At 35.4% G+C, this 25,517-nt stretch overlaps 1 protein-coding gene across 4 annotated transcripts; it reads left to right on the forward strand.

The window, feature by feature from the left end:
* The first annotated feature begins 2,309 nt into the window (after window positions 1-2,309).
* LOC128192078 (GTPase-activating protein and VPS9 domain-containing protein 1-like) lies at window positions 2,310-24,364 on the forward strand. 4 transcript variants are annotated; one of them, XM_052864517.1, is made up of 23 exons: window positions 2,310-2,396; window positions 3,349-4,523; window positions 4,782-4,916; window positions 7,588-7,759; window positions 12,612-12,878; window positions 13,082-13,402; window positions 13,602-13,738; window positions 14,045-14,143; window positions 14,409-14,481; window positions 14,588-14,872; window positions 15,206-15,439; window positions 15,617-16,107; window positions 16,486-16,567; window positions 17,287-17,349; window positions 18,439-18,486; window positions 19,825-19,908; window positions 20,227-20,647; window positions 20,803-20,937; window positions 21,080-21,203; window positions 21,528-21,594; window positions 22,114-22,228; window positions 22,371-22,509; window positions 22,743-24,364. In XM_052864517.1, the coding sequence occupies exons 2-23, from the start codon at window positions 3,420-3,422 to the stop codon at window positions 23,013-23,015; spliced, it is 4,869 nt and encodes a 1,622-aa protein (XP_052720477.1). In that variant the 5' UTR covers window positions 2,310-2,396; window positions 3,349-3,419; the 3' UTR covers window positions 23,016-24,364. The 4 variants fall into 4 exon arrangements, with proteins under 4 accessions (XP_052720477.1, XP_052720474.1, XP_052720475.1 ...); XM_052864514.1 differs by having other exon boundaries at window positions 14,588-15,439; XM_052864515.1 differs by having other exon boundaries at window positions 13,097-13,402; window positions 14,588-15,439.
* The last annotated feature ends 1,153 nt before the right edge of the window (window positions 24,365-25,517 follow it).

Here is a 25,517-nt window from a genome sequence, read left to right on the forward strand (position 1 = left end):
TTCGGCCACTATCTCATGTTGCTTATGTCTTCACACTGACTATCTAGTTGACTGTCCACCAGTCCGTCAGTAGACTAAGCAACATTGAGCTAAATTCAAACCTGACTCATTTGGCTTTTTAAGAAATAATTATTTTTATTCTGTTCTATTTTGACTTTATTTTATTTGATTATTGTTGATATTTTTATAAGTTAATTAAAATCACTTGATCAATAAATTGTGAAACCTGCCTTCGAGTTATAGCTCTATGCATATTCGACTTAGAGGTCAATTTAAGCCTATTGACTAGGCTGACCCCCTGTCTCTTGGGTTGGGCCTATACAAGTTAATTCCCCTTACTCTATAGTGCCCTTTCCCCTCGGTGACAGATGCAGCAGGGGGGAATATGTCATAGTGTGTTATTTTGTGTAAATATGTTTAAGAGTTAACTCATGCCAAATGACAAGTAATTAGCTAGAGTCAGTCTGCTCTGCTAATTATCCCCAATTACCGGTAGTCTATATATAATTGTTCTGAGTTGTTCTTAAGCTTTTTGAGTAATTATCATGAGTAATGTACCACACTTTTATTAATTATCTTTTAGATTATAAATACAGTTAGAAATTTATTCAATTCAGTCAGAAACTTTTGGTCGCCACCTCATGTTGCTTATGTCTTCATACTGACTATCTAGTTACTGTCCACCAGTCTGTCAGTAAGACTAAGCAACATCGAGCTAAATTTCAATCTGACTCATTTCGGCCACTATCTCATGTTGCTTATGTCTTCATACTGACTATCTAGTTGACTGTCCATCAGTCTGTCAGTAAGACTAAGCAACATCCAGCTAAATTTCAGTCAGACACTTTCGGCCACTATCTCATGTTGCTTATGTCTTCACACTGACTATCTAGTTGACTGTCCACCAGTCCGTCAGTAGACTAAGCAACATTGAGCTAAATTCAAACCTGACTCATTTGGCTTTTTAAGAAATAATTATTTTTATTCTGTTCTATTTTGACTTTATTTTATTTGATTATTGTTGATATTTTTATAAGTTAATTAAAATCACTTGATCAATAAATTGTGAAACCTGCCTTTGAGTTATAGCTCTATGCATATTCGACTTAGAGGTCAATTTAAGCCTATTGACTAGGCTGACCCCCTGTCTCTTGGGTTGGGCCTATACAAGTTAATTCCCCTTATTCTATAGTGCCCTTTCCCCTCGGTGACAAATCTATAAATAGTGCCTGTTTGGGAGGGTAACAGTTGAAATTGACACGAAATTGACCGCGAAGCGGAGGTTGACAATGGTTTTCGAGGGGTGTCAATTTCAACTGTTATCCTCCCAAACAGGCACTATTTATTTTGTTATACTGAATTCTTAATTTTTAAGAAAATTTCACTTCTTTTATATAGGAATAACGTGAATTCTACAGCGAACTGTACGCGCAAAATTTTCACGCATGTAACATTTTTTAATGTTACCCATTGCTAAGTGCGTTGCTAACGCTGAGGGTAATAGAAAGGATTATGAACTGCATCTTAACCAATCAGATTTCAGTATTTAACATGAAAGTATAACAATAAATTTTATCTCTTTACCTTGTGATTGACCAATTTGATCAAAACCTGCATGGAGATTTTTAGGTCACCTGCGTCTTGGGTAACCTCTTGCCATTTGTCTTTGTCCCATATTGTCAATATTATAAGACAATTTAACATTTTTAACTCCTTGAAAATTGCAACCCATAGGGAAGGCCAATTGTTATCTATGAAGATTCTTTATAAGTTATGTTAAGGTAATAGAATTCATGATCTTGGCTGCCTCACAAATGGGGCAAAAAATTGATGTTCAATTTTATAAACTTTCTTTTTATTTTTTATTATTTAAACAATATATTATTCAATATAATACATGTAAATATTGAATGGGTAATAGGGCAGCAGGCACAGCTTATTTAGCCCTCAGCCTAGACAGACTATAGTAAGATACAGATGAAAAGAAGAAGAAAAAACCCAAAAAACTAACAATATGGTACCGATTTGAAAAGAAAAAATAAGAATAAATGCTGATTTTTCTTAATTCACAGTGGAGAGAAACCAAATGCACATGGAAATGATGTCAATGGAACCAATCTGGATCTCGCTCAAATACTTAGATCAAATACTTTTTATCACTAAAAAAAATATTAAGAAATGATTCATCAAACTAACTGTTTGCATGAAAAATACTGCATGTACGTATTATAGTTCCAAAACGTTGCTTATTTCGGAAATAATTTTGCTGTCTGTAGATGTAAAACTGGTTTCACAACTAGTTTGGATTGCGCAAGCGCACTGAATCGTAAACATGGCAGAAGTCATTTCAGAGTGGGAGGTAAACCAATCGCTAGGTTTACGGGGATATCTCTCAGGTAACATCACAAATTACTTTAATGTCTTTCTTATATCTTATTTCGATTACAAAGAGTTTCTGTGTCGGATCAGAAATGACAGTCGCAGTGTAAAGTCTGCCTCGGACTCGGCTGTATGTAGAGTGCTCATCATGCATTGAACCACTCGATCACTTGTACTCGAGTGACTCTCCTCTACGCTGTGTAGGGCCACAACAGATTCGCTATCAGCATGACAAGGTCTGATTGTTACAAAAATTAAAACAACATGTGACCATTAAAACTATTTCAATCGCAACGAAAATAGGCAAATATACGCTGTTTTCGATACGGAGCTGGACCCTCCCCCTTTCCACTGAAAACAATAAGTGTCGTACGACTTGCACTCCTTATAAAGAGTATTGAATATTTTTGGTTTATTGTTAGCTACAGTAAAATTTTTATTGTGTGTGGACAACTATTAAATATGCATAAAATTGAAACTGGATCTCCCACTGAAATGACCAATCATCGTCCTGTCCTTTAAAAGATTATCAAATAATCAGAGAAAATGGCACTCTCCATTGTGTACATTGAAAAGATCATTGTTGTAAGAATTTACTAGTTGTAATGTTATTAAAGTTCTGGTTGTGTGGAGATGCTTCTTGAGTTAATCAAATTTTAAAAGAATGACTTCTGATTGTTTTGGCAAAGTATACAGGTGTGTCAGTCAGACCAGTCCAAATAAAGGTGCCAGATAGCTAAGTGGGTAGAGCTTCAGTGGTTCGGGTTTAATCACAGTCTGATCTGTCATCATTCCCATCCTGTTACACATGTTTTAGTTTTAGAAATAGGGTTTCTTTAGAAAATACTGTAATTTATCAGAAAAATATATAACGGGACCATGATTGAATAAGACTAACTTTTATTAAAAGAATAATTTACTTTTATTTGCACTAAGCTTGAAATTATTTTGTGCATTTTATTTTTATAGGAGACTTCAGTGATATAGATCAACATGTTCAGTAACAGATTTCCCCTGTGAGGATTGATAAGAAAAGTAAGATGGAACTACTAGAGCTAGCAAGGCAGTTAAAGCAGGAGCAACTGTTTGTAAGTGCTGAAAAGTCACAGATTCATGGTCTGTATGAAGAAGCTAAAAAATTGGCAGAGGATCTGTACCACGAATCATGGATTGTACGACAACAGCGATCATGTCTGGAGCAACTGCAGGCCTCCTCAAACACTGTCACACCAAGGGAGTGCTACTACCAAACCAACAATTTAGAATTTACAAATTTTGTAGACAGTTACAAACACCTTAGTTACCATGAAACCAAATATGGGGATTTTTTAAAGTTCTTAAAAGATAATCATTTTATTGTGGCATCTCTCATTGACAGTGTTGAGAAGGTTTCACAAGACAGCTTAAGAAAGTTCATTTCTCTGCTGTTGACCTCAGTATTTGGAAATGTTGTTTTTACTGAAGATGAAGTTTCTGTGATTCAGACTGTCAGGCATCTTGCAGAACTTCAATTAACCTCTAGTGACAATCCAAGATTTCTATTACGAAAAGGAAACTGCGGATTCAGTGTGGCAGTAAAGCTATTATTCGATTCTTTGTATTCAGCCAAACTTTTTCTCACGGCAGCACTACACGACCCTGTGATGAGATTACTAATGGAAGATGAGTGGTTTTATGATATAGACCCACAAAAAGCTCTGCACCGTTTCCCTTCCCAGGAAAGAGTACGGCGTTTTGGGGAACCTACCAGTGAAGATTACGAGAAGAAATGCAATGAATATAGAAAATTTATAGTAGACAAATTAGTTATTTTATCAAATAGGTTTATTCTGTCAATTAAAAACAATATTCATTGCTTCCCTTCAAATCTAGCTTGGTTAGTGTCACAAGTATATCGGGCCTTGTTGAAAACTGGCAGACATACTGAGGAGCAAGTTCGTGCAGTGTGTGCGGATCTTGTCTTCTCTCTGTTCATTTGTCCGGCCATCATTGATCCTGATCCGTACGGAATCACATCGGACATCCATATCAGCCACATAGCTCGACACAATCTAATGCAGATAGCTCAGATTATCCAGGTCCTTGCTGTTTCTCAGTGGGAGGCAGAGTCCAAGGAGAAAGATCTCTATGAGAGGTTTGAGAAGGTGAAACTCCTAAGTTTATGGCATTACGCTAAAGCCTATCCTATTTCAGTTTGAAAAGTAAAATACTCTTCGTCTTGGTAATACCTGTATAATCTGATTTTTCCGTAAGTTTGTACATTTGTTGTGTAAAAAGAATGAAACAAAAACACAATTTAAAATTTTGCAGAATTTTCAAAAAATGCATCAATTTGTTAGAGATTTTGAAAAAAATGAGTGAAAAAAACTTGTTTATATTTTTTTTCTTGACTTTCTTGATAGGGTTGTATCACCTCCTTGCTGGATGTTTTACTAGAGGGTGTGGGGTCAGAGGTTGTAACCCCTCCCAGTAACAATCACATGATCAGTGTAGCAAGATCATCAGTTCTCATTACACTGCAAGATCTTAATTTTCTGGTAAGTTTTGAACACAAATAGTTATATGATGCACAGTATGCAGTTTATCAAATTAAACAGATTTATCATTTTTTGTTGGAATTTTGTAATTTTGGGAAAATTTAGAGCACAGAATTGGTCAAGATTCATTTTTTCTGTCAGTAGTTAGTCTTGAGTATCAAAATTTCTTTGATGAAAATAAAGTTAAACTTATGTATTTGAAACGCCGAAGTTCTAAATATGATGGATATATCAAAGAGAGTTGAATGCTCCCACTTCAGTCTCTTTCTGCATTTTACCTTAAGTATCTTAGTTATTTTCTCTGCCACATTGAGTTTGAGGTTCGACAGTATAATGTTTGTCAAATCTTTTCTAGTAGGTACCAGTAAACTGATTGAAAGGAAGACTTTTTATGCAAAATAATTATGATGTAAATTTTCTTGAAATTGTTTTTTGATCAGATTGAAATTATAGATACGATTATACTTCACTAGTTTATCTGTGCAAAATAAATCTGATTGGAAAAAAAATAACAAGCAATTATCATGTTGTCCTTCGAAGATTTTTAAGTGAATCTGTTATGACAAATTGTGTAATGCATAATACAATATGATTAATACTGGTATGTCATGAATGCATAAAATGGGCGTGTTTCCAGTGGTTAGGCAGGCTTTACCCGCATGCTGCAATCTGTATATTGATTGATGTAAAGAGGGCATTGGCTATGAACACTAGTTGTATTTCTTCCACCCAAAGTCTTATAATACATTACTTGATTATAGAAGATAAACTTCATAATACAAAAATTGTAACACTGAAGCTGAGTATTCAAAGTCAATCGTTTTAAAATCATTATCACATACCTAGGAAATGAGGGGTACCAAACAAAGTATTGTAGATACATTATTTGAGCCAAAGGAAATTCTGAAATTCATGCTTTAATTGGTTATATTCAGTTGAATGAGGAAACGTTTATTCAAAATATTGATGTATTGTTCATGCATATACATATGCTCTGTTCAGAAACACGTATTTAAAGATGATACGCTTTAAGATATAGAAAGAATGATTGTTTGTTTATATTGTTTGGTTATAAAAGCTGTGTATTAAGCATTGGAAATGACTATATGATATTAAATGAAGTAGTTCTTCCTTCCTGAATCACAATTGAGGTTGTGAAAAGACTTGACCTTTTATTCAGAGAGAGGAAACATGTCTATCATAGGCCTTGAAGCCTGTATGCTCAATCCAGCACACATTGAAGACACTTTTTCTGATTGTCTTGCCACCTGTAGCACCCATCTTGGCAAGTCAAACAATTTAAGGGGGTCCGAAGTGCACCCCGTACTGTATTCATTCAGTGCAAACTATGCACGAGTTGACCCCTAATGGTACATTGCCTATATCTCTATTATGGATATAATGGTCAAATTTCTACCTAGTATTACATGTGTGTATGAAATGCCTCAACTCTGTATTATGAACTTGGTCAACATAAAATAGGCTTTATATTATGGGTCCCATCATCAATCATTCTCCTATATATTGGCCAGGGGTATTTATCTTGTAAATGCATCAATAGTTTATAGGAAGCATTTATAGTATGCCATTAAAGTTTAGTGTATTTTAATTTCACAACAGTTTTGACAAGCCACATTTTTGTGAACTTTTTGTATATATCTATCTTTGGAAAATGTTGTTGCATTATTACGTATGATGATCTCCTACCAACATGCTTCGAACATATTTAGTAGTTTTGATGCTTGTGTACAAATGAGATGATGGTTGATTTTATTATTGTTAAAGGTCACCTCATATAATAAAATTTATATATGAAATAAAAGTTCCCTCTATTATAGCCAGACTCTTGTATCAACGACAGGAATCATGTCTGTGTTTATGATATTGAAATATCTTGTGTATTTATTTTATCAATATAATCAAAAAAATTCCTTATGTGTGTTTAAAAATAGGAACAATGCATTAGTGAACCAGATTTTTGTGAGTTTTTGTAGTAGACTCGTGACTGAGGGAATATCTATAAGTATCTGAAACGCATGTGAAGTTAAGGACATGTATGCAAACAAATTTGTGTAATAGCATATGAATGATATGCATTATTAACACTTGATTAGTAGAGCTGTTTAAATTGCTCTCAATGTTCTCTATCAGAGCTGTCTTTGCTGTTCCAAAAATAGAAACAGATGTTACACTGACTGAAAACAGTACCAGAGTAATGATACATGAAATATTTGGTAATCTGTTACCGTGTTTGCTGCTTACAAGATAATGAAACATTTCAACTTTTATATCCTATACATCATGTACATATTTCATAATTTGATATCTTTGATTTAAACTCTTGATTAAAACTTGATATGAATTTTACTTTTAATATGAAGTATCTTTGATTTATTGTGTTGTAGATATTCTTATTTTAGACTTTGACTTTGATATCTTCCCTGTATGTTTTGTATTGTAGATATCCTTGACCTGGACTCTAACCTTGATATCTACTTTACATGTTACATAGTAGATGACCTTGACTTAGACTCTTACTTTGATATCTATTCTTTAAGTTCTATTGTAGATATCTTTGAATTGGGCTCTAATCTCGATATCTACTTTTTATTTTTTGTAGTAGATATCCTTGACCTTTATATTTACTCTACATGTATATGTTTTGTTGTAGATATCCTTGACTCGGACTCTAACCTCCAACCTCAGTGACAGCACAGCAGAGAAGAAACAGCTGGAGGAACTTCTATCTCGTATCCCTACCCTGCTCAACTGCCCCACCCCACAGGTTTCTGCTGCTAGTAGCATGCCCCCAGGGTCACCAAAAGAAAAAAAGTCACACAAAGGTATTGCATAAGCTTTCCTGAGCTCATCCTTTAAAGAGTTCAGATTAAGATTTATTTTTGATATAATTTTTGTCTTTCACAATTTCCTTATAAACTTTAAGATGAATCTGAAGGATAAGTGAAATGTGTGAAGTAAAACTGTATAGGAGGAAATTAACTTGTTGAAGTAATTTTCTGCTATGCAGTGTTAGTCAACATACTTAACTTTACTTCAGATTCTCGGAAGAGATTTGACATCAGATCTGATCACTTTGTAATGTGAATTATTTTTGCAACATTCATAACGATAAAAGTATATATACTACCATATATACTTGCCGTTTACTAGGATTCTTTTGAGAAAAATCAAGTGAGAACCTTAAGGTATGACTTAAAGTGGGTGATTTTTTTTTCATGATAGAGAAACAAGCAAAAAATCAATGTAATTGTGATGATAGATTTTTGACTTACGATCCAAAATAAACATGTTCCAGTGAGTTATTATTAGAAAGGTAAATTGAAAACAAGGTTCATTTGAATGTTATTTATTAATATTAGACTTAGAAAATTAAATACATTTACTCTTAATAATCAACAAATTTTTTGAAATAGTATTTCAAAAAGTTTTTAAGTTATTTACCAAGTGGTAATGAAAATACAGTAAAAATCAGAAGTAATTTAGTTTGTAGGATAAAAGAAAAAAAAGAATTGTAAACAGGAAAAAAAGAAAATGAATTTTTAAGTTGTATTTTTGTCTTTTGACACTTTTTAGCTCACCTGAGCTGAAAGCTCAAGTGAGCTATTCTGATCACATTTTGTCCGTCGTCCGTCTGTCCGTCCGTCTGTCCGTCTGTCTGTCTGTCCATCTGTAAACTTTTTACATTTTGAACTTCTTCTCTAAAACTGCTTATCCAATTTCAACCAAATTTGGCACAAAGCATCCTTATGTGAGGGCGAATATAAATTGCAAAAATAAAAGTCTGATCTGTATTCAAAGCGGAGAAAACCTTGAAACTGTAGAAAAAGGGGGGTGCATTTTTAAAAATCTTCTTCTCAAGAACTACTGTTTCCAATTCAACGTAGTTTAGCATAAATTATCCTTATGGGAAGGAATATATAAATTGCAAAAATTAAGTGCTAATTCTGTTTCAAATCTGAGTTATTATGAAAATAATAATAAAGGAAATGAGTGTTTCAATCAGTTTAATAGCTTCGGGTTCGGCATCCGGTAAAATGGGTAGGCAGGACTTGGTCTGGGCAAAACAAAGATTGGCAGTTATTAATCTGCCAATCTCATTAAAATTTCAGGATATTTGATGGACTAGTATATTTGTATTCGCTGTAAATATTGCTGCAAAATAATGCGTATTTGGAATCGACGATTGTCGATCTGCCTTGGCTTTTATTTTGCCACGGCCCGGGTTTGCATACCCATTTTACCTAGACTCGTATTCCATACTTCTAAAACGAGGTTCTTTGTTTAAAGCAGCCATGACATTATACGAAAAAGGGTCGATCTGACTATGATGAATTTGCTTGTTGTGCAACAGTTCGCGTATGAAGGGAAATCTTTGAAACATGCAAAATATATTGTTGCCGATTTTGTGAAGTAAATTGAGGCTAAATATTTCAATGCGTTGACAGTTTTCACACAGAATTACAGTCAAGTCGTACCCAACCCGACTCGCACCCAAACCAACTCGTACCCAAATATTTGAGTACGACTTCACTAGTCAACTTGTACCCACGGGGAAAAAATATATTTATAGTAGGAAAATAAAATGAATGGCTTTTATTCGTAAGTTGTTATGTTTTGTATATTATCGATAACATTAATATGCAAATTGTATAACAAATTTAAAAGAATTTGTTATAATAATCTGGTATACTATAGTTTTGTACTTGAATGCGGACAGATCAAAGAATGATTATGAGCAGGTTAACTATCATCAATTAAAATTAAAATTAATTGCTTTATGTGATTCCGTTCAAACCAATGAGTTTGTCAGCACAAAATAAACATGCTGCTCATAATTAAGAAGAAACACACATTTTCATCACTTTTGGAAGATCAACATGGTTCGAGAGAGGTGTGTTTCCTGCAAGAAAATGGTAAGTAAATCACTATATTAGATATTGTTTTATAATTAAAACATATTTTTTCGAGTAATCAAATGGATTAAGCAACAGGCAAAGTTAATTTAAAGTTAAATAAAACATAAATAAAAAACATAACATATGAATGAAAACTATTGTATTTTATTTTCCTAGTATAAAATATTTTTCCCGTGGGTACGAGTTGACTAGTGAAGTCGTACTCAAATATTTGGGTACGAGTTGGGTTGGGTGCGAGTCGGGTTGGGTACGACTTAACTTGATTCCTTCACACATGACGTTGGTGTTAGCTTGTTCCGATTTTCGTTTCGTTTTCATTATTTCTGCTTGTAACCTGGGAACTATGGTCTGTATTATTTCGTGATTTTTACGTATCAAATCAAACAGAGACTTTGGTAAATCAAACAGTTAACTGTTTACCTGCGCAAATTAAGCAAAATCTGATGTATCAAAAAATAATGAAATACAATTCATTCTATCGGTAATTCGATCGGCATTATCTTTTGCCTAATGGTAGATTAATGCAATAGGTTTTGTTGCGATGCTCGTCATTTTCTCGAGTTTATTCAGTTTAAATAAAGTTTGACATTGCTGACGGAAATATGTAGGTATATACATGTATATATATGATTCATTTCGAAAAAATAAATTGTGTTCTTTATTTGTTATAGTGAATGTTTCTTGTGTTTAATTGTTTTCAGTTTCTATTTACTAACCATATTTGAGTGTTAAGCTTCAAATTATTAAGCAAGATACAGAAATTTTCTCACAATTCTATGTTTGTACACATGATCTTAAAAACTAAAGATTAAAAAAGTAAAAAAATTGTCAATATTTATTAAGAAAATTTTCAAAGTCTGTTCGTTCAGAAACAAACTTTAACATCTTATTGTATTGTATACTTAACATGTTTTCGTCATTATTACTCCTACTGTACATGTGATCCTTCACTGTGTTTGTGTACATTTGGATAAACTGATTTTGAACCTCAAATACCAGTGAACTGGTCTTGAGTGAATTAAAGAATATAAAATCTTAGGCCATTCTTTTTTTTCATTTTAAATGCTGAATAGGAAATACTAAGTTAAAAATCATAAGCTGAATGTAATAAACTCATGTGAACAAAATATGAATCAAACCTAGGCAAACTGTGAGCTCTGTATCTTGCTTATAATTCTACGATTGACGCTGAAATTTTGGTTGAACATTAGAAAATCTCTATGAATTAGAATATGTTAAATACTTGTACAAACAAAATAAAAGAATGATACTAGTATTCTGTATATATCTACTCTCTGGGGCCCTCTCTTTATACAATAAATAATGTGAAATCTACATCAATTTTGATAGTTTTTCAGACACGAGTAAATAAAAACATCTTTAAAACAGTTTCCATATTTCTGACACATTTCTGTTGCGGGGATAAAGTAATTATCGCTATTCCTAAGAATATCACATCGGAAAATTATCCTGGTTTGTACGCGAGGTAAATAACAGTCATTTACTTATAATGGAGAAGACAAATAAAATTTTTGAATGTTTTTAATTTGAGGAATTGAGCACATTGAGGTACAATTTTCTTCTTCACATCTATACATGTAGGGTTTTTAGAATAAAAAACAATAACTATTATTTTTTTTAATACAATAACTAGTAAGTACTGAGTAGTTGATGAAAAAATGTACCTATATGCACTCATATATTTTGATCGCTTTACAACGTGGGGGGGGGGGGGGGGGGGGGCAGAACGAAAATATAGGGATTTGGAAGTTAACAACTTAACAGTATACCTCTACCAAATGTTTAATTTTATATCTTGCGTAGAATTTTCTTATTCTGGTAAAAAATAGTATTTCATGAAGGTACAATAATTATCAAAGATTACATGTATACAAAAATAAGTGTAAAATTCGAATACTTTACAATATTTATTTTTTGTTTTTCTACCGAGGGACCATATGACACAATATCTTTTGAACGCCCATTGTTGCTCAGGTGAGCGATGTGGCCCCATGGGCCTCTTGTTATCAATCTTAAGTATTTTGAGAATTCCCTGTTTTTGCGTTTCCTCATTTCCTGAATTTTGCTGGCACATGTGTGAGATGTACTTTGGTGACATGAATTGTCCAAACCGCCTCTTAATCAATCATGATTTCCAAAGTTTTGTTAAGTTCTTAATATGAGGAAGTTGAAAGCAAGCAGCAGGTGGATTAGATAGAAGTAGGTGCAATCTTGAACTAAAATAGGGAAGCAAGTCATTTTATAAAAAGAATTAAAATTTGGTAAAGAGCAAAAATGGGGAAGTGAAATAACATGTCCCTTTATCAATGCGGGAAATGTGATAGGAATTTTCAAATTGGTATGAATTTACTTTGGGGAAGTGTGTTGATAACTAAATAAAAGTTAGACTTTAAGTCTTAATTTCCAGAACCAAGCTAAGGTTACATGTTTTTAAAATAAAGGAGTTGCTTGATAAAGTTTTTATTAATGAAATAAATGCTCTAGATATACAAATATCTGAATGAAAAAAACTATTATTCACAGTGTTCATGGAAACTCTTACTACCTTGTTGTAGTTACATTTTTATGTGATGCATCAAATCATGAAACCAGATTGGTCTTAAAACCCACATGTAGGTTGAGATCCAATTTTTCTCAGATTGTAATCAGAATACACAAATTATTTGGTACATTTATTTCCTATATATTTATATAATTTAGTTAAAAAATGAAAGGCTGCTGTTGGTGTTAATTTCAGACAAGAAACAGCGAGGATTATCGGAGGGGGCGAGTTCGTTAGCCGGACAAGATGAGATGGTTAAGGAGATTTTGGTGGTTCCTCTGAATGTAGACTCGGAATGTCCGGGAATGATGTCCGAACAGAAAGTGTTGTCCATGGATCAGGAAAACAAACCTCGGCGGGTCAAATACCATGACGTCCCTAACTACGAGGAGGCAGAGAATGCTGGGATGTTCACATCCAAGAGGACGAGGTTCTCTCTCTCTCAGGACCAGGAATCTATTGGTAAAGTATCAAACAAAGTCATTATCAAACAAGGAAACCATTGATAAAAAAACACATGTAATTTATATGTTGTTATTTTGTTTTTTTCACAATCATACATGTATATTTTTGTGTTGTAATGTTAATCGTACCCAGCCTATGTATTAACATGTTGTCTTGTGTGTCTTGTGCTCCCCTAACCCAATGTGGGTGGTTATTTGCAGACTTGTCCCTTACAGGAAACACCAGCGAGATCCAGGAGGCGTTCTCGGAGGCCGCCTCCAGTCACTCCGTGGGGTCGGTAGAGGAAGATGACGACAATGACAACATGTCAGACATGATCTCCGCTAACGTCAGTGGGCGGGGTACTCCCAACATCAGTGGCCGAGACACGCCCCTCTCACAGGCAGGAAGTGTGGAGGAGCCCCCACCCCCTCAGATGCCTCTCCCCGAAATTCCTCCCCTCCCTGAAACAGTTCCAAAACCAAACCGAGAAGATGTCACAGATAGATTTGGAAAATTTGAAATTAGATCCGAAATTGAGAGTAAGGACGCTTATGATAGCTGACATTTTAGAAGTACACTATTATCTGTGTACTTTACATTGTAAAAAGAAATAAACATGCAAAGTATATTGTTAAGAAATGTCTACCAACATAATAAGACTTGTGATCCTTCAAATGAACTGAAAATGAAAAGGAAGTTATGATATACAGAGTTTTACGTGTTTAATACTTTCCATAGGAGTGGAGACCAAGTCCACAGTGAGTGATACATGGAGCACAGATGTTCTGGCCAGTGATTCGGAGCCGCCACCAGAGGGGAACCAGTACGATAGGCTAGAGGAACTAGTTCGTAGCAGCTTCCTCCCGCGACAGGAAGTAAGGGCCACTACTGATATCTAGCATCACAATATTTATTCATTAGATCAAATTAAGTCATATTTTTTAACTGAAACTAAAGCAAGTAATATTCAATGATGAAGGTTTCTACTTGAAATACAATTTTCTTTAAACGATTGTGTACCAGGGTATAAAAATGGAGGAAACAGTCACCTGTTTCCATTGACAAGTAGATTCCACCCCAAGCGATTGTAGAGAATCATACATATATATTAATCTTTAAATCATCCATATTAGTGAGTATGAATACAGCTGTGAAGAGGCCTGACCTTTGTTTTATTGCAGCATGTGTCGGAGGTGTCGGAGACGGCTAGTGACGCCTGGAGTACGGACGTACTGGCCAGCGACACAGAGGACAAACAGGCCCTGTCTGAGTTTGATCAGGTGTGTAACAGGTGATGTCAGGTGTGTAAAAAGTGATGCCAGATGTGTAACACTGGACAGCATGTACTTCATTGAAATCAGGTCATTTTAAAGAACAAAAAATATCAGTGAATCAAGTACAAAACAGAAATAGCTGTGTCACTGAACTGTTCAGTTAATGGGAAGACAGGAAATGAATGTCATTTGTAGGATTTTAAGTCTCTCAGATGAAATTTGTGTCAGATAGTTTTAGTACATACAGACTTTAATTGATTCATCTCTACAGGATGATGTAGGTAGTGTCACAGACCTGGCCTCAATCATGTCAGGAGATGCTGGGAATCTGGAAAACTCTGAAGGTTTGTCACTAGTGAAATTAAGTGGGAACGACTATGAAAAAAAAAAGCCAGTGGAATAAATCTGAAATAAGAATTGAATAAGATTTTCTTGTTTTGCTTGGATTAGGTCGGCGCAGTCCGAGTGAGGATCTACAGATAGGGCAAGGGATGGAGGCATCGGGTGGAGCTGAGGCCGCTGTGCCCTTAGTCCCAGCAAAGATCAAAGTCAACAGGAAATCTGCAAAGCCTTTCCCCCACAATGAAGTGTTTATGGATGAAGACCCTCTCCACCCGAGTGACATTAACAGACTCTCCTTACCTCCCCCCAAACCTGTTCAAAGGTTATATCAGCCTCGGGCCAAGTCCAGTAATCTCCTGGCTGTGCCGGAGCATAGTTCTAGTCAGAAACAAGGTACACATTCCTCCCAACAGACATTTAAACCTCTGCTACAACCAGAAAAATTCCCTCCCCCTCCCCAGCAGCAGGACAAGCTTCCTACTTCCCAACCCCTGGAACCTCTCCTGATGGACAAAGCACCTCACGCTATGTCATCAGCCCCACCCCTGGACCTGGATAAACTCCCTCACCCTGTTCCCTTACCCAGGCAGAAAGACCGAATGACTCACCCACTGCCAAGCACGGCTTCATCACAACCTGATCGGTACTCTCTCCCCTCACAATTAGAGGACAGCAGTAGTCTACAGTCAGGGAATGCACAATCTCTACTCCGTTTTTCTCAATCAGACTTCCTCCCTGCTGGGAAAACACAAGAACACTTCAAACCTCCAGTGCCAACCAGTCAGTCTTCACCAAAAGTCAATCACCAGGACCAAGCAGCATTTGATCCTCTCTCTCGACCAGAAAACGCAAGCTTCCTAGCATTTGAAAACCCTATGTTTAATGGTCCAAAACCTCTGGAACGAGTTAGCTGTCCAGCTATAAGTAATGTTAAAAAAGACATGGATGAAAAGAGTTTAGGTAAATCTTGTTTCTTAATTTGTCAGTGTTAATTGATTTTTGTATTTTACTTGTTCTTTAACTTTACTTGTTACTGTATGAAGATGAGGTGATCATGTTTTTATAACACTTTTGTGTTTATTGAGTCTGCTTGCTTCATGTAAATCAAATTAATATGTACTAAATTTAAATTTTTAGGAACCAAGAAGTCACGATCAGCTGTGGTTTGCGGTGCTACCTACAGTTTTTCTGACTCTGGTTTTGGAGGAACTCCTCGGTCCATTGACTCCCAGTCACTTGACTCATTAATAGACACCTCAAACAACGTCAAATTGTCTGAGCAACAGAACACTGCGTTCAGCACCAAGCGCCTGTCCGTGATCATGTATGATCCGATTCCTACCGAGTCAACAGAAAGCACCACAGAGACCCTGATTAACCTGGGAGGGGACGAAAACTCTGACCAATCAGCCGTCAAAACCTGGGCGGACTCGGCAGCCAGCTTACAGCAGACATTCCAGGTCGACTCTCTGATTGATGTCAAGGAGGGGAACACAAAGGGGGGTCCCCTACCTCGCTCCCGCCAGGACAGCCTCACCAGTGACTCCAGTGGCTCAGACGCTGTCCCTTTTGCCAAGTCCTCTAGGTCCGCAAGCTTTGACAATGTGTCGGACAAGTCTGAGGAAAAGGTAAAAATACATACCGTACTTGAAAAAAAATGAAATACATGTACGGTAATATTTTTTTTTCAACTAAAAATCATAACACTGAATGTTGTATGTAAATTTTGAAAAACTACTTGAGGTTTCAATTGAGGAAAACTTTACATTTGTTTGATAAAGTGTTATAAATAAGTGAACATTCTGCATACTTTCCGTAGGATTTGGCACTCCAAAAAAAATGCATGCCTTGTAGCTAAGATGAAGATTTACATGTACATTAAATGCATGTAATATAAATGGAACCACAAAGTCTGCATGATGAAAATCTGTACCCAGAATCCTTGAAGTTATCTGTGATGTTGTTGTTAAGGAAGTAAACAGTGCGGGACTATGTTTGTTTTACAGGAAGCAGCGGCTGCCAAAGAGAAGAGTCAGAGGGACAACAACAAGAGCTTCTTTAGGAACCTGAAAGTCAAACTCAACAAAGGTAAATGGGCATCTATCTCCATATCTCGCCCCTCTATGGTGTCCTCAGACACACCTGTCGTAAGAACTCTATTTTTACTTTTTCATCAGAGGCTTGCTAAGCAGTGGGCGCTTGCAAGGGCTCTCTAAAATTTGTGCAAGAGAGATAGGTAATAATGGCTAGTTCCCACTCTGCTTACAATGTCTTTCAGTTTTTTCAAAACTAAATGTGGCAAATTTTTAATTTATCATTGATAAGTTTCTAATGAAAAAAAATAGGAAAGGGATAGGTTCTATTAATCTACAACCAGATGAGTTGTAGCCTTCATTAAGGTCAAGGATATAGGACTTTTTACTATGGCTGGTGTAGCAAACAGATCATAATTAAATAGAATGAAAGCATGTGAGCCTTCCTCGTTGGCAGGTAATCAGTTAATGTTTGTTACTGACATAAACACCTTCCTGTTTTATTGAGGTGTTTCCAGTGCAGACTACAGAAGTCATATTGACAACTGTGCTCCTGTGTTGCACTTGTTGCTTTTTATTTTTGCAATAATTTTATGTGAAGATAAAACTACGAAATAAGTATTTTTGTTTATGTTTGCTTTTGGAATTATTAGATGACAAAAAAATTAAGGGTAGGGTTTTTACTATTTTGTCTGGTGTACTAACTTGCAGCAAGTCTTTTTGACTGTGTAACAAATTGGGGGCAGCAGAACTGAGTATTGCTGTTTTTCTCAGGGTCTCATCATTATGTCTCCTCCATTATCCGAACAAGCAGCAGATTTACTCAGCAGCATCTGGGTAAACTTTCATCACCACTAGCATTCTTTTCTCTGTGTGTTATCTGCTGAGTACTCTAACTTTTTGATAGCTTTGAGGCCTGATTATTTAGAGAGGCCATTGTAATGTATTGAACTTGCTTAATTCAGCTGTAATGGGCTGGAATGAAGGTGTGCTTAGCAGAGAACCTTTTTCTACTTTTACTATCCTGTAGTGCATTTTCTCTAAAAACTTCACTTACACTATTGATGGTGCATGACAGAATATCTGACAGAGGAAGAATAGCAAGTGGGTGGAATGGAGTCCCCACCAAGTGTCTAGTTTTTCTTGAATACACCATCTTCCTAACTTGTGAAATAAAAAAATTCAACAAAATTGTATAAACTGTAATATTTTTCGCACAAATTACACCATACTAATTTATAAAGGAGTGTAAGATGAAAAAAAAAACATTCCAAGTTTTTATTATTTTTTTTATCATAAAAGTTTGATGTTAAAATATTAAATGAGAATTGATGTTTATATATTAAGCATGTTGGACTACCATTGCATTCTCACATTACAGAGGCATGTTTGTATCTTTGATTGCTTTGGGATGACACTGCTGTTTTCATGCTTAAAGCATTTGGTTGTAGTTTTTTTTTTTACTGAATGACTGATTTGCATTCAGAGGACACATATTAGTACTTTGCTGAGCCTATGCCTTATGATATACATATGCCAGTATTGCTGAGAAAATCAGTATGTATTTTAACAATGAACAATAAAAGTTAACAGGTTGGACTTGAACTCATTGTAAATAATCAGCTGAATAAAACACTGGACAATAAAATAACATTTTTAACGTGAAGAGACATAAATATTTTCATATGTACTGGTAGTTGTCTTTTTTCATGTTTTTAGACAATACGCGTGTATTAATTCAATGAAATGGATATTAACACATATTAAATGCTTTGTAGCTTGTGGACTTGGTGTATATTACGTGTCCCCTGCACACATGTATGCGAAACTACTATCCTAAAAATATTGAAGGAAAGTTGTCAAATTAAAAAATGAAGTATTTTTGAATTTTATCAAATCGGTACAGTTTTGCAATTTTCTTTTTAGGAATGAAGAAGAAGTCCATGAAGTCAAGTGGAGAGGACAGTGGGGCAGGTTAGTATCCTACACCGCACAGAGAATGGAAATAGATCAAATATCATACAATATATACAGTCAACCTTCATTTTTCTTGAACTCGATGGGAGTCCAGGGACTGTTTGATAACTTCGAGTTGTCCAGGTATTCAAGATATCAAGGGTGAAACACTTAAAAAATAAGTGTTTGGGACTTGCCAATCACTTTGATATAGCCATTGTATTGGAAATATCAGTGTTTGAGATATCGAAGTCCAACTTTACATAAATTACATTGATAAAATGAGTTATTGTACCCACATTCAAGCTCCACCAACATAACACACGTTTTCATCCAATCAGCAGTTGCTCGATCACCATTCAATTAAGTGATGTTTTCAATCGTTAAGACTCTGTGATGTCACATTTTTGATTGACTGCTAAGAGAGTCGTTAACAAAAGAGAAATAATAATTGATTGGCACAGAACTTTTGATCAGCCAATAGAAAAATGGGTTAAAGTATAAGTAAATTAGATCATATTAGGTAAAATTTTAGCAATTAAGAGAAATAATAATAAATAAAATAAATAATAAATAATAAATAATAAAAAGAAATAATAATTGATTGGCACAGAACTTTTGATCAGCCAATAGAAAAATGGGTTAAAGTATAAGTAAATTAGATCATATTAGGTAAAATTTTAGCAATTAAGAAGGAGCTTGGTTGCTCACTCTCTTATTTATCTGCTCCCCTCTTAATTGCTCCAAGTTAACTTAACATGAACTAACTATTAGTTAAAGAGTGGAGTATACTTTTAGTAGAATGTACACTCAGAAATGGAATGTATATCTAGAGAGTGGGATATATGCACTCAGAGGGTGGAATATATCCACAAATAGTGTAATATATTATACTTACACTTCTGTGAATATTTTCTATGTAAAATTACAGCGATTACCAGGGGTAAGTAAAATTCACTAAATTAATGTCAATGTACGTAAGTACGTTAGCTAAAAGAAACAGCCAAATCGCCTCATGTGAGACTTTGAGTCTGACATCGTCATGATTATTTCGTGCAGTCCGTGATTTTTCCTAGGTCGCTGTAGGTTTGGACCAATCGATAAACAGGGCGTGTCTATATCTGTCCTGTCAGTTTCAGCAGCTGTAGATTTCGACCAATCGATAAACGGGGCTTGTAGATTTCAGTCTTGCCGTTTCTATAGAGCTATGAATTAACTATAGGTTGCCGTAAGAAATAGAGGAAATAATACTTTTTAGATGTAAATAACGGTATTTGTTCTGAATTACATCTTTAAAAAAATATGGGTCTGAACGTGTGGGAAGTAAATTGATGAAATTAATTGGTTTTAATGCAGACACTCCCACTTCCTTGCTTCAAGAACCCATCCTGGTGGATACATCTGTGGATAGGGCAGAGGGAGGAGACCCACCCCCTAGAGGTAAATAGAGCAGGGGAGAAAGGAAGAGAAACTGCTTAATAAAGTAGATATTTTTACAATCAGATGGATTCTGTAACATTTACACGTCAAACACATTAGAAGAATGAAAGTGGCAATTCTGTAGATTGGCTCACTGTCAATTTGCTTTAGAAAAAGATTCTAAGATTAAAAACTAATTGAAATCACATCATCCATTAAAATGAAGTTTGAATACAATTATTTGCCTTTCTGCTTTGATATACAATGTACACACTGGATTTTGTATGTATATGGACCAATGTACATGTGATGTATATTTTGTGTCTCTTTGGTTAATAGAATCCTCAGAAGACATTTTAGAGAAATATCGAACCAAGCCTGCTGACAGTGCAGTGGTATCCCAAGAGGTACCTCTCCCAAACATTGATGTAACAGCGATGAAAGAGAAGAGGATGTCTGTGAAGGACGAAGATATTCACGGACCGCCCCTCTACGACCCGGAAAATCTTGAGACCTGTTTCGCATTTACAGACACAAAACGGAAGCTGCGCATAGTTCTAAGTAACACAGACATACAGCTTGGGTATAACCTACTGGAGTTCTCCCCTCAGGTGGGGCAGGAGGGGGTGAAGAAGGACCCTGCAGAAATCTACAAGATGTTACGAGGGCAGCTGGCCGAGGCGCTCAATCTACAGGATAAGGACCTCATAGCTCAGCTTCACGAGGCCATCCGCTGTGTCAGGCTCTTTGATGGCGAAGGGTAAATTTTGTATTTTTGAAATAGGTTCTGGTATTATACTATTATAATAGTTTTTTTTTTTTTTTTTAATAATTGTAAGGAAGAAACATTTTTTAGAAATTCACTGTTTAAAAATCTCGATAGATTGAATACTTTGGGTTTTTTAATAAATACAGATGTAGGAAATTGGTGCGTTCTCTCCAAGAGGACTATCAGAGTCGTGCTGCTTACGTTTCATATTTAATTCGTTGTCGGCAAGGCCTGCTGGGAACCCACTCACATCTACAGCGTCTTCTTAGCAGAATCAAAAGGTAATAACAGTTGGTGTATGCTGCTATATGAATTTGATTTCAGCATGTTAATTCATCTTCAGAAATTTTTTTTTTTTAAGTTAAGGTTTGAAATATTGAAATATTCTGGTGCTGTTTTAATTGCTTTGATAAAACGTTTTAGGGACAAGGAGGTGTGTGGGAATCACATGACCAGAATCTGTGTCAAGCTGTTCATTGAAAAGAAGGAAAGCAGTGTTGTCAGATTCATGTCTGACTTCAACAAACTGACGGTATCCGATGAAAAGGTAATTATCATTTATCCTAAGATTTACTTGGTACATGTTGTTTTTTTCCTATAATTTTTAGAAGGGCTATTAAACTTGTGTTTCTTCTCTATTGTTATTAATTTGTTGTATTAGTATCTATTTCCATTTGTAAATGCCTATTTCTGTAGATTGAAATTGTGTTTTGAATTCTAATTAAAGTACATCACATACATGAAGGAACTATTAATGGGTAACTTCAGAAAGAATTATCTGGATATTTCAATATATATTTCCTATTTAAGGGGAAATGAGCCTTAACTGTGATGTTACAATGACTAAGTAGTACTTCCTTTTGTGTTACAGACTGACCATGTAGAACAGTTTCTCCAGTACTTGTACCAGGCCATGAATCAGGACCCAGTGTGGCAAGGTAAGGGGGTAAAGGTCATTACCGGGATAAAGGTCATTACCGGGGTACTCTGTGCTTGGGAATCCCACTGCAAATTCATTAGGTATTGATTGAATGCAAATATATTAAGGTGGTATGGTACACCTCTATTATGTGATGTACATTTTATTGAAGTATACAATAAAATCAAGTGTAATTTTATAAATACTGGTACTTTCTTTCCCAAAATTGTCACCTAACAGTGTAACGCAATGGGTAGAGCATTTACTACAAATCTGTATGTCACGAGTGCGAATCCCCCTGGGGAGTTTTCAATTTTTACCAAAAATTTTAAAATTCTTTTTTGGTCAAATATTGTTAAATTTGAAAATTCTAAACCAGTGAAAGTATTTTGATTATAATGTACTTTTATCCACATTAATTAATGTAGACATTTTTTATGTGTAATGTGAATTGTTGATGAAGCCAATAGATATTAATTGATTGAATGACCACTTGGAGTAGAATAAGGAAGTTTTACAAGACCGATTGTTTTTCCAGCTGCCAATGAGTGTCAAATTGAGGATGCACAGCTGGCCATTGAGAGGTACATCATGAGTCGGATCTACACCCATGCCATGTTCCCCAATGGAGACGGTGACATCATGAGAGACCAGTACGATTATACATTGTAGTCTCATACATGTATATAGAAATCTTCAATACATATCCCGCTCTGGTTCATAGTAATCTTTAATTTTTTTATTTCAAGAACACACAATTAAGTCTGTATAGCTGATACATACACTGTATTTTAGGTTGTTCCAAGAACACATCAAGAAGCTGAGTCATGTCATAACTCCGTCCCATAAGGATCTCCGGATTCCGCGAATGTACCAGTTCGAGTGTCCCTGGACAGCTGCCCAGAAGGAAATCTACATGATTAATGCTTATAAGGTCAGCTTCACTGATCAGAAGATTTTGTCACATGTTCTAGCATGGCCTGTATAAGCCTTCTTCTGGCACTTGATACTTTAAATGCTTATTCTGTGAAAATGATCATCACTCCATCTAGCTACCATATCCTAGAACTTAAAACAGATCCATATTTTTATTTAAAAAAAAGGTGCTGTGTCATCTAATCAGCTAGGTGTGTATTTTGACCCTGAACTGAACGCTTTTTTCTACAGACCCCCAAGGACAAGGTCAAGTGTGTGTTCCGCTGTGCCACCACCATCATGAACCTCCTCAGTATGGCCAACGAGAAAGCGGTGCCTGCTGCTGATGATTTCATCCCTGTTATCATCTTTGTGATCATCAAGGCAAACCCTCCCTGTCTGCTGTCCACCATTCAGTACATACAGAGTTTCTATGGTAACAGGATCGGGGGAGAGGAGCAGTACTGGTGGATACAGTTCTGTTCAGCGGTCGAGTTCATCAAAAACATGGACTACAACGAATGACCACGGTCTATAATTAGTCTATAATGAGTGATGGTTGTCTATTTTAATTTTACTGCATTTTGACTTGTTTTTTGTGTTTATTTGTCTTCATCAATGCACTGAAACTTTTCTTGTGTAGTTTTCCCTTGATAAGTTGATATAAGTTGATGCATGACAACTGGTACCTTTTGTTTTTGATTTGCATAAAGTGCTAGTGTTTGTTATTTTCAGTGTCTGAAAGCACTGATCACTGAAGATGACAAGCCGGTTCATCTTTTAGCTGTTGATTGACAAGAAATGTGTCAGAAGTCTTTCATTTATGTGGAGAAATATTTCAAACACTGAAACCTTTGTTAACGTTATTGTTGGGGTTCACAATACAATGCAGATTGAGTTTTATATGTTACTAACGATATGTATGGTACAGTCCAGTGTCAGAACTGATAAATAATGTAATGTCTGAGGACCTCGTTTTAGTTCATTGATGATTGGTTGTCAGTCAGCCAATCAGCAGCATGTGATGAGACCTGACAATGGACAATGATGTTATCTTTGAAACATGACTGGTAAATTACTTTTTATACTTTGTTGTTGGATGTATTCTACTGGACTTGTACATTAAATCACAAGATTCAAGATCTACCGTTAACTTCTAAGGTTCACTCCTTGTACATATCCTTTGATTTGACATGTTCTCCACTCACATAGAATGGAGCCTTGTGGTCAGCTTGCTCTGATTCATGTTGATTCTGTATAACCTCAGTTTAACCCGGCCTAGGTTGTCATTTGCTTCATCATTTTAATGGCTATTGATCATTGGTTGAGAATAACTGTAGTGTATTTTGTTTACTTGTACCTACACATGTATTTAATTTGAAAACTAGGTATGGGGAATTGTCACTTTATGGAATAGAAAATGATTGGGAATATAAATCACTATTTGTAGATGTTCATGAATGTAGGGAGGTCACATATAAACCTATTATGTTCATCAACTGTACTTACCAGTAATACCTGTGAACCTTAATTTTTTATTTTGTTATTTCAAATAGAAGCTGTGATTGAGGCGTTTTATATATATGGAATATTATATATACATTTACTAGTTACAAGTCTTTTTTGATGTGTCGGTACTCTGTTACAAAATAATTGGTGTTCACGTAATTTTTTAGTCAGCCATTGTCAGGTAACACGGTTCTCGTTAATCAGTATTTGACCAATGCTCTGCTTCCCAATCATCAGTGCTATGCATCATGTAAAGAGGGGAGAACATGGACTCCGGATCTCTCTCATTATTTGTGATTTATAAGACGATGAACTACACATTGTATCACAGAAACACATACTGAATAAACTTTTACAAAAGTCTGCATTACAGTTTAGTGAATGAAACAAATGTGCTCATATAGACGATGTTCAATTATACAAATCAGAATCACTGTCGATATGTACCGGTATTGTACATTGTCCGATTCAATAGAATAGTAATAGCGTATATACTTGTCGTCTTTAGCTATAGTCCGATACAGGCCAATTAAAATTTGACGGTATTGCGTTTACAAGGTCAGATGTTAGGGTTGTTCATTGTGAACATGGTAAGTGTACATGTGTTGGATAGAGAGTAGGGTAGAGAGAGAATGCTGGCTGTGGCCATTGAGATAACGAACCATTCAAATTGCATTCTACCGAATCTACCGAAACTTGATATGTAGTTTATCACTATATAGCTACATGGCAAATCAATTTTCCTAACCATTATTGAGAAATATTATGAAAACCAAGTTGGGATAGAATGACCAACAGGCAAACGGAGAGACAGCAATAAAGAATTCTAGTAAACATGTACATGTATCCCCCCTACCGCTTTCACTGGCAGTTGACTGTGGCTCATAAAGCCTAGCGTATCAATTCTAGTGACAAAACCAAGTTTCTAAGTAATAAAAAAATAATAATATCATAACATCCAATTTCTTGCTTATCAGCTCGTTGGTTGAAAATACAAGTGAATCGATCACCCTGGCAACCATTTTAAGGTCAGACGACACGTTCCTCGAGAATTTTTTTCGTATCTCCCGTGATAAAGAGTTCCAGTAAAAAATATTAATTTTATAATTATTTTAAAAATTTAATTGGATGTGGTTATGTGTCTAGATGGCGAGTGGTTAGAACCGTGGCCGCTCACTGCCAGAAGCGTATAGCTTCTAGAGGTTGTGCGTTCAAAGCCCCGCACCGGTCGAGATGGAGTTCCAATATAGTGAATTTTACTATCATGCTGTATATGTATAATTATTTTTATATCAGCAATTCAAGTGTATTTTCAAGAAATTTATATAGGAAATTGCATACTCTAGTATTTTGCAGAAATGCCTGATAAGGTACCCTAATTTTTTGCAAGAAAGCTTGTCAAAATAGTAGTAAACCATCAACAAATTCCTTGAAAAAGTTATAAAAATTGAGGAACGTGTCGCCTGACCTTAATTTGCAGCATATTCGCTCTAATATGAATAAATTCTGCATGTATGA

Source organism: Crassostrea angulata, chromosome 7, assembly GCF_025612915.1.
Source record: "Crassostrea angulata isolate pt1a10 chromosome 7, ASM2561291v2, whole genome shotgun sequence".
NCBI classification, from domain to species: domain Eukaryota; kingdom Metazoa; phylum Mollusca; class Bivalvia; order Ostreida; family Ostreidae; genus Magallana; species Magallana angulata.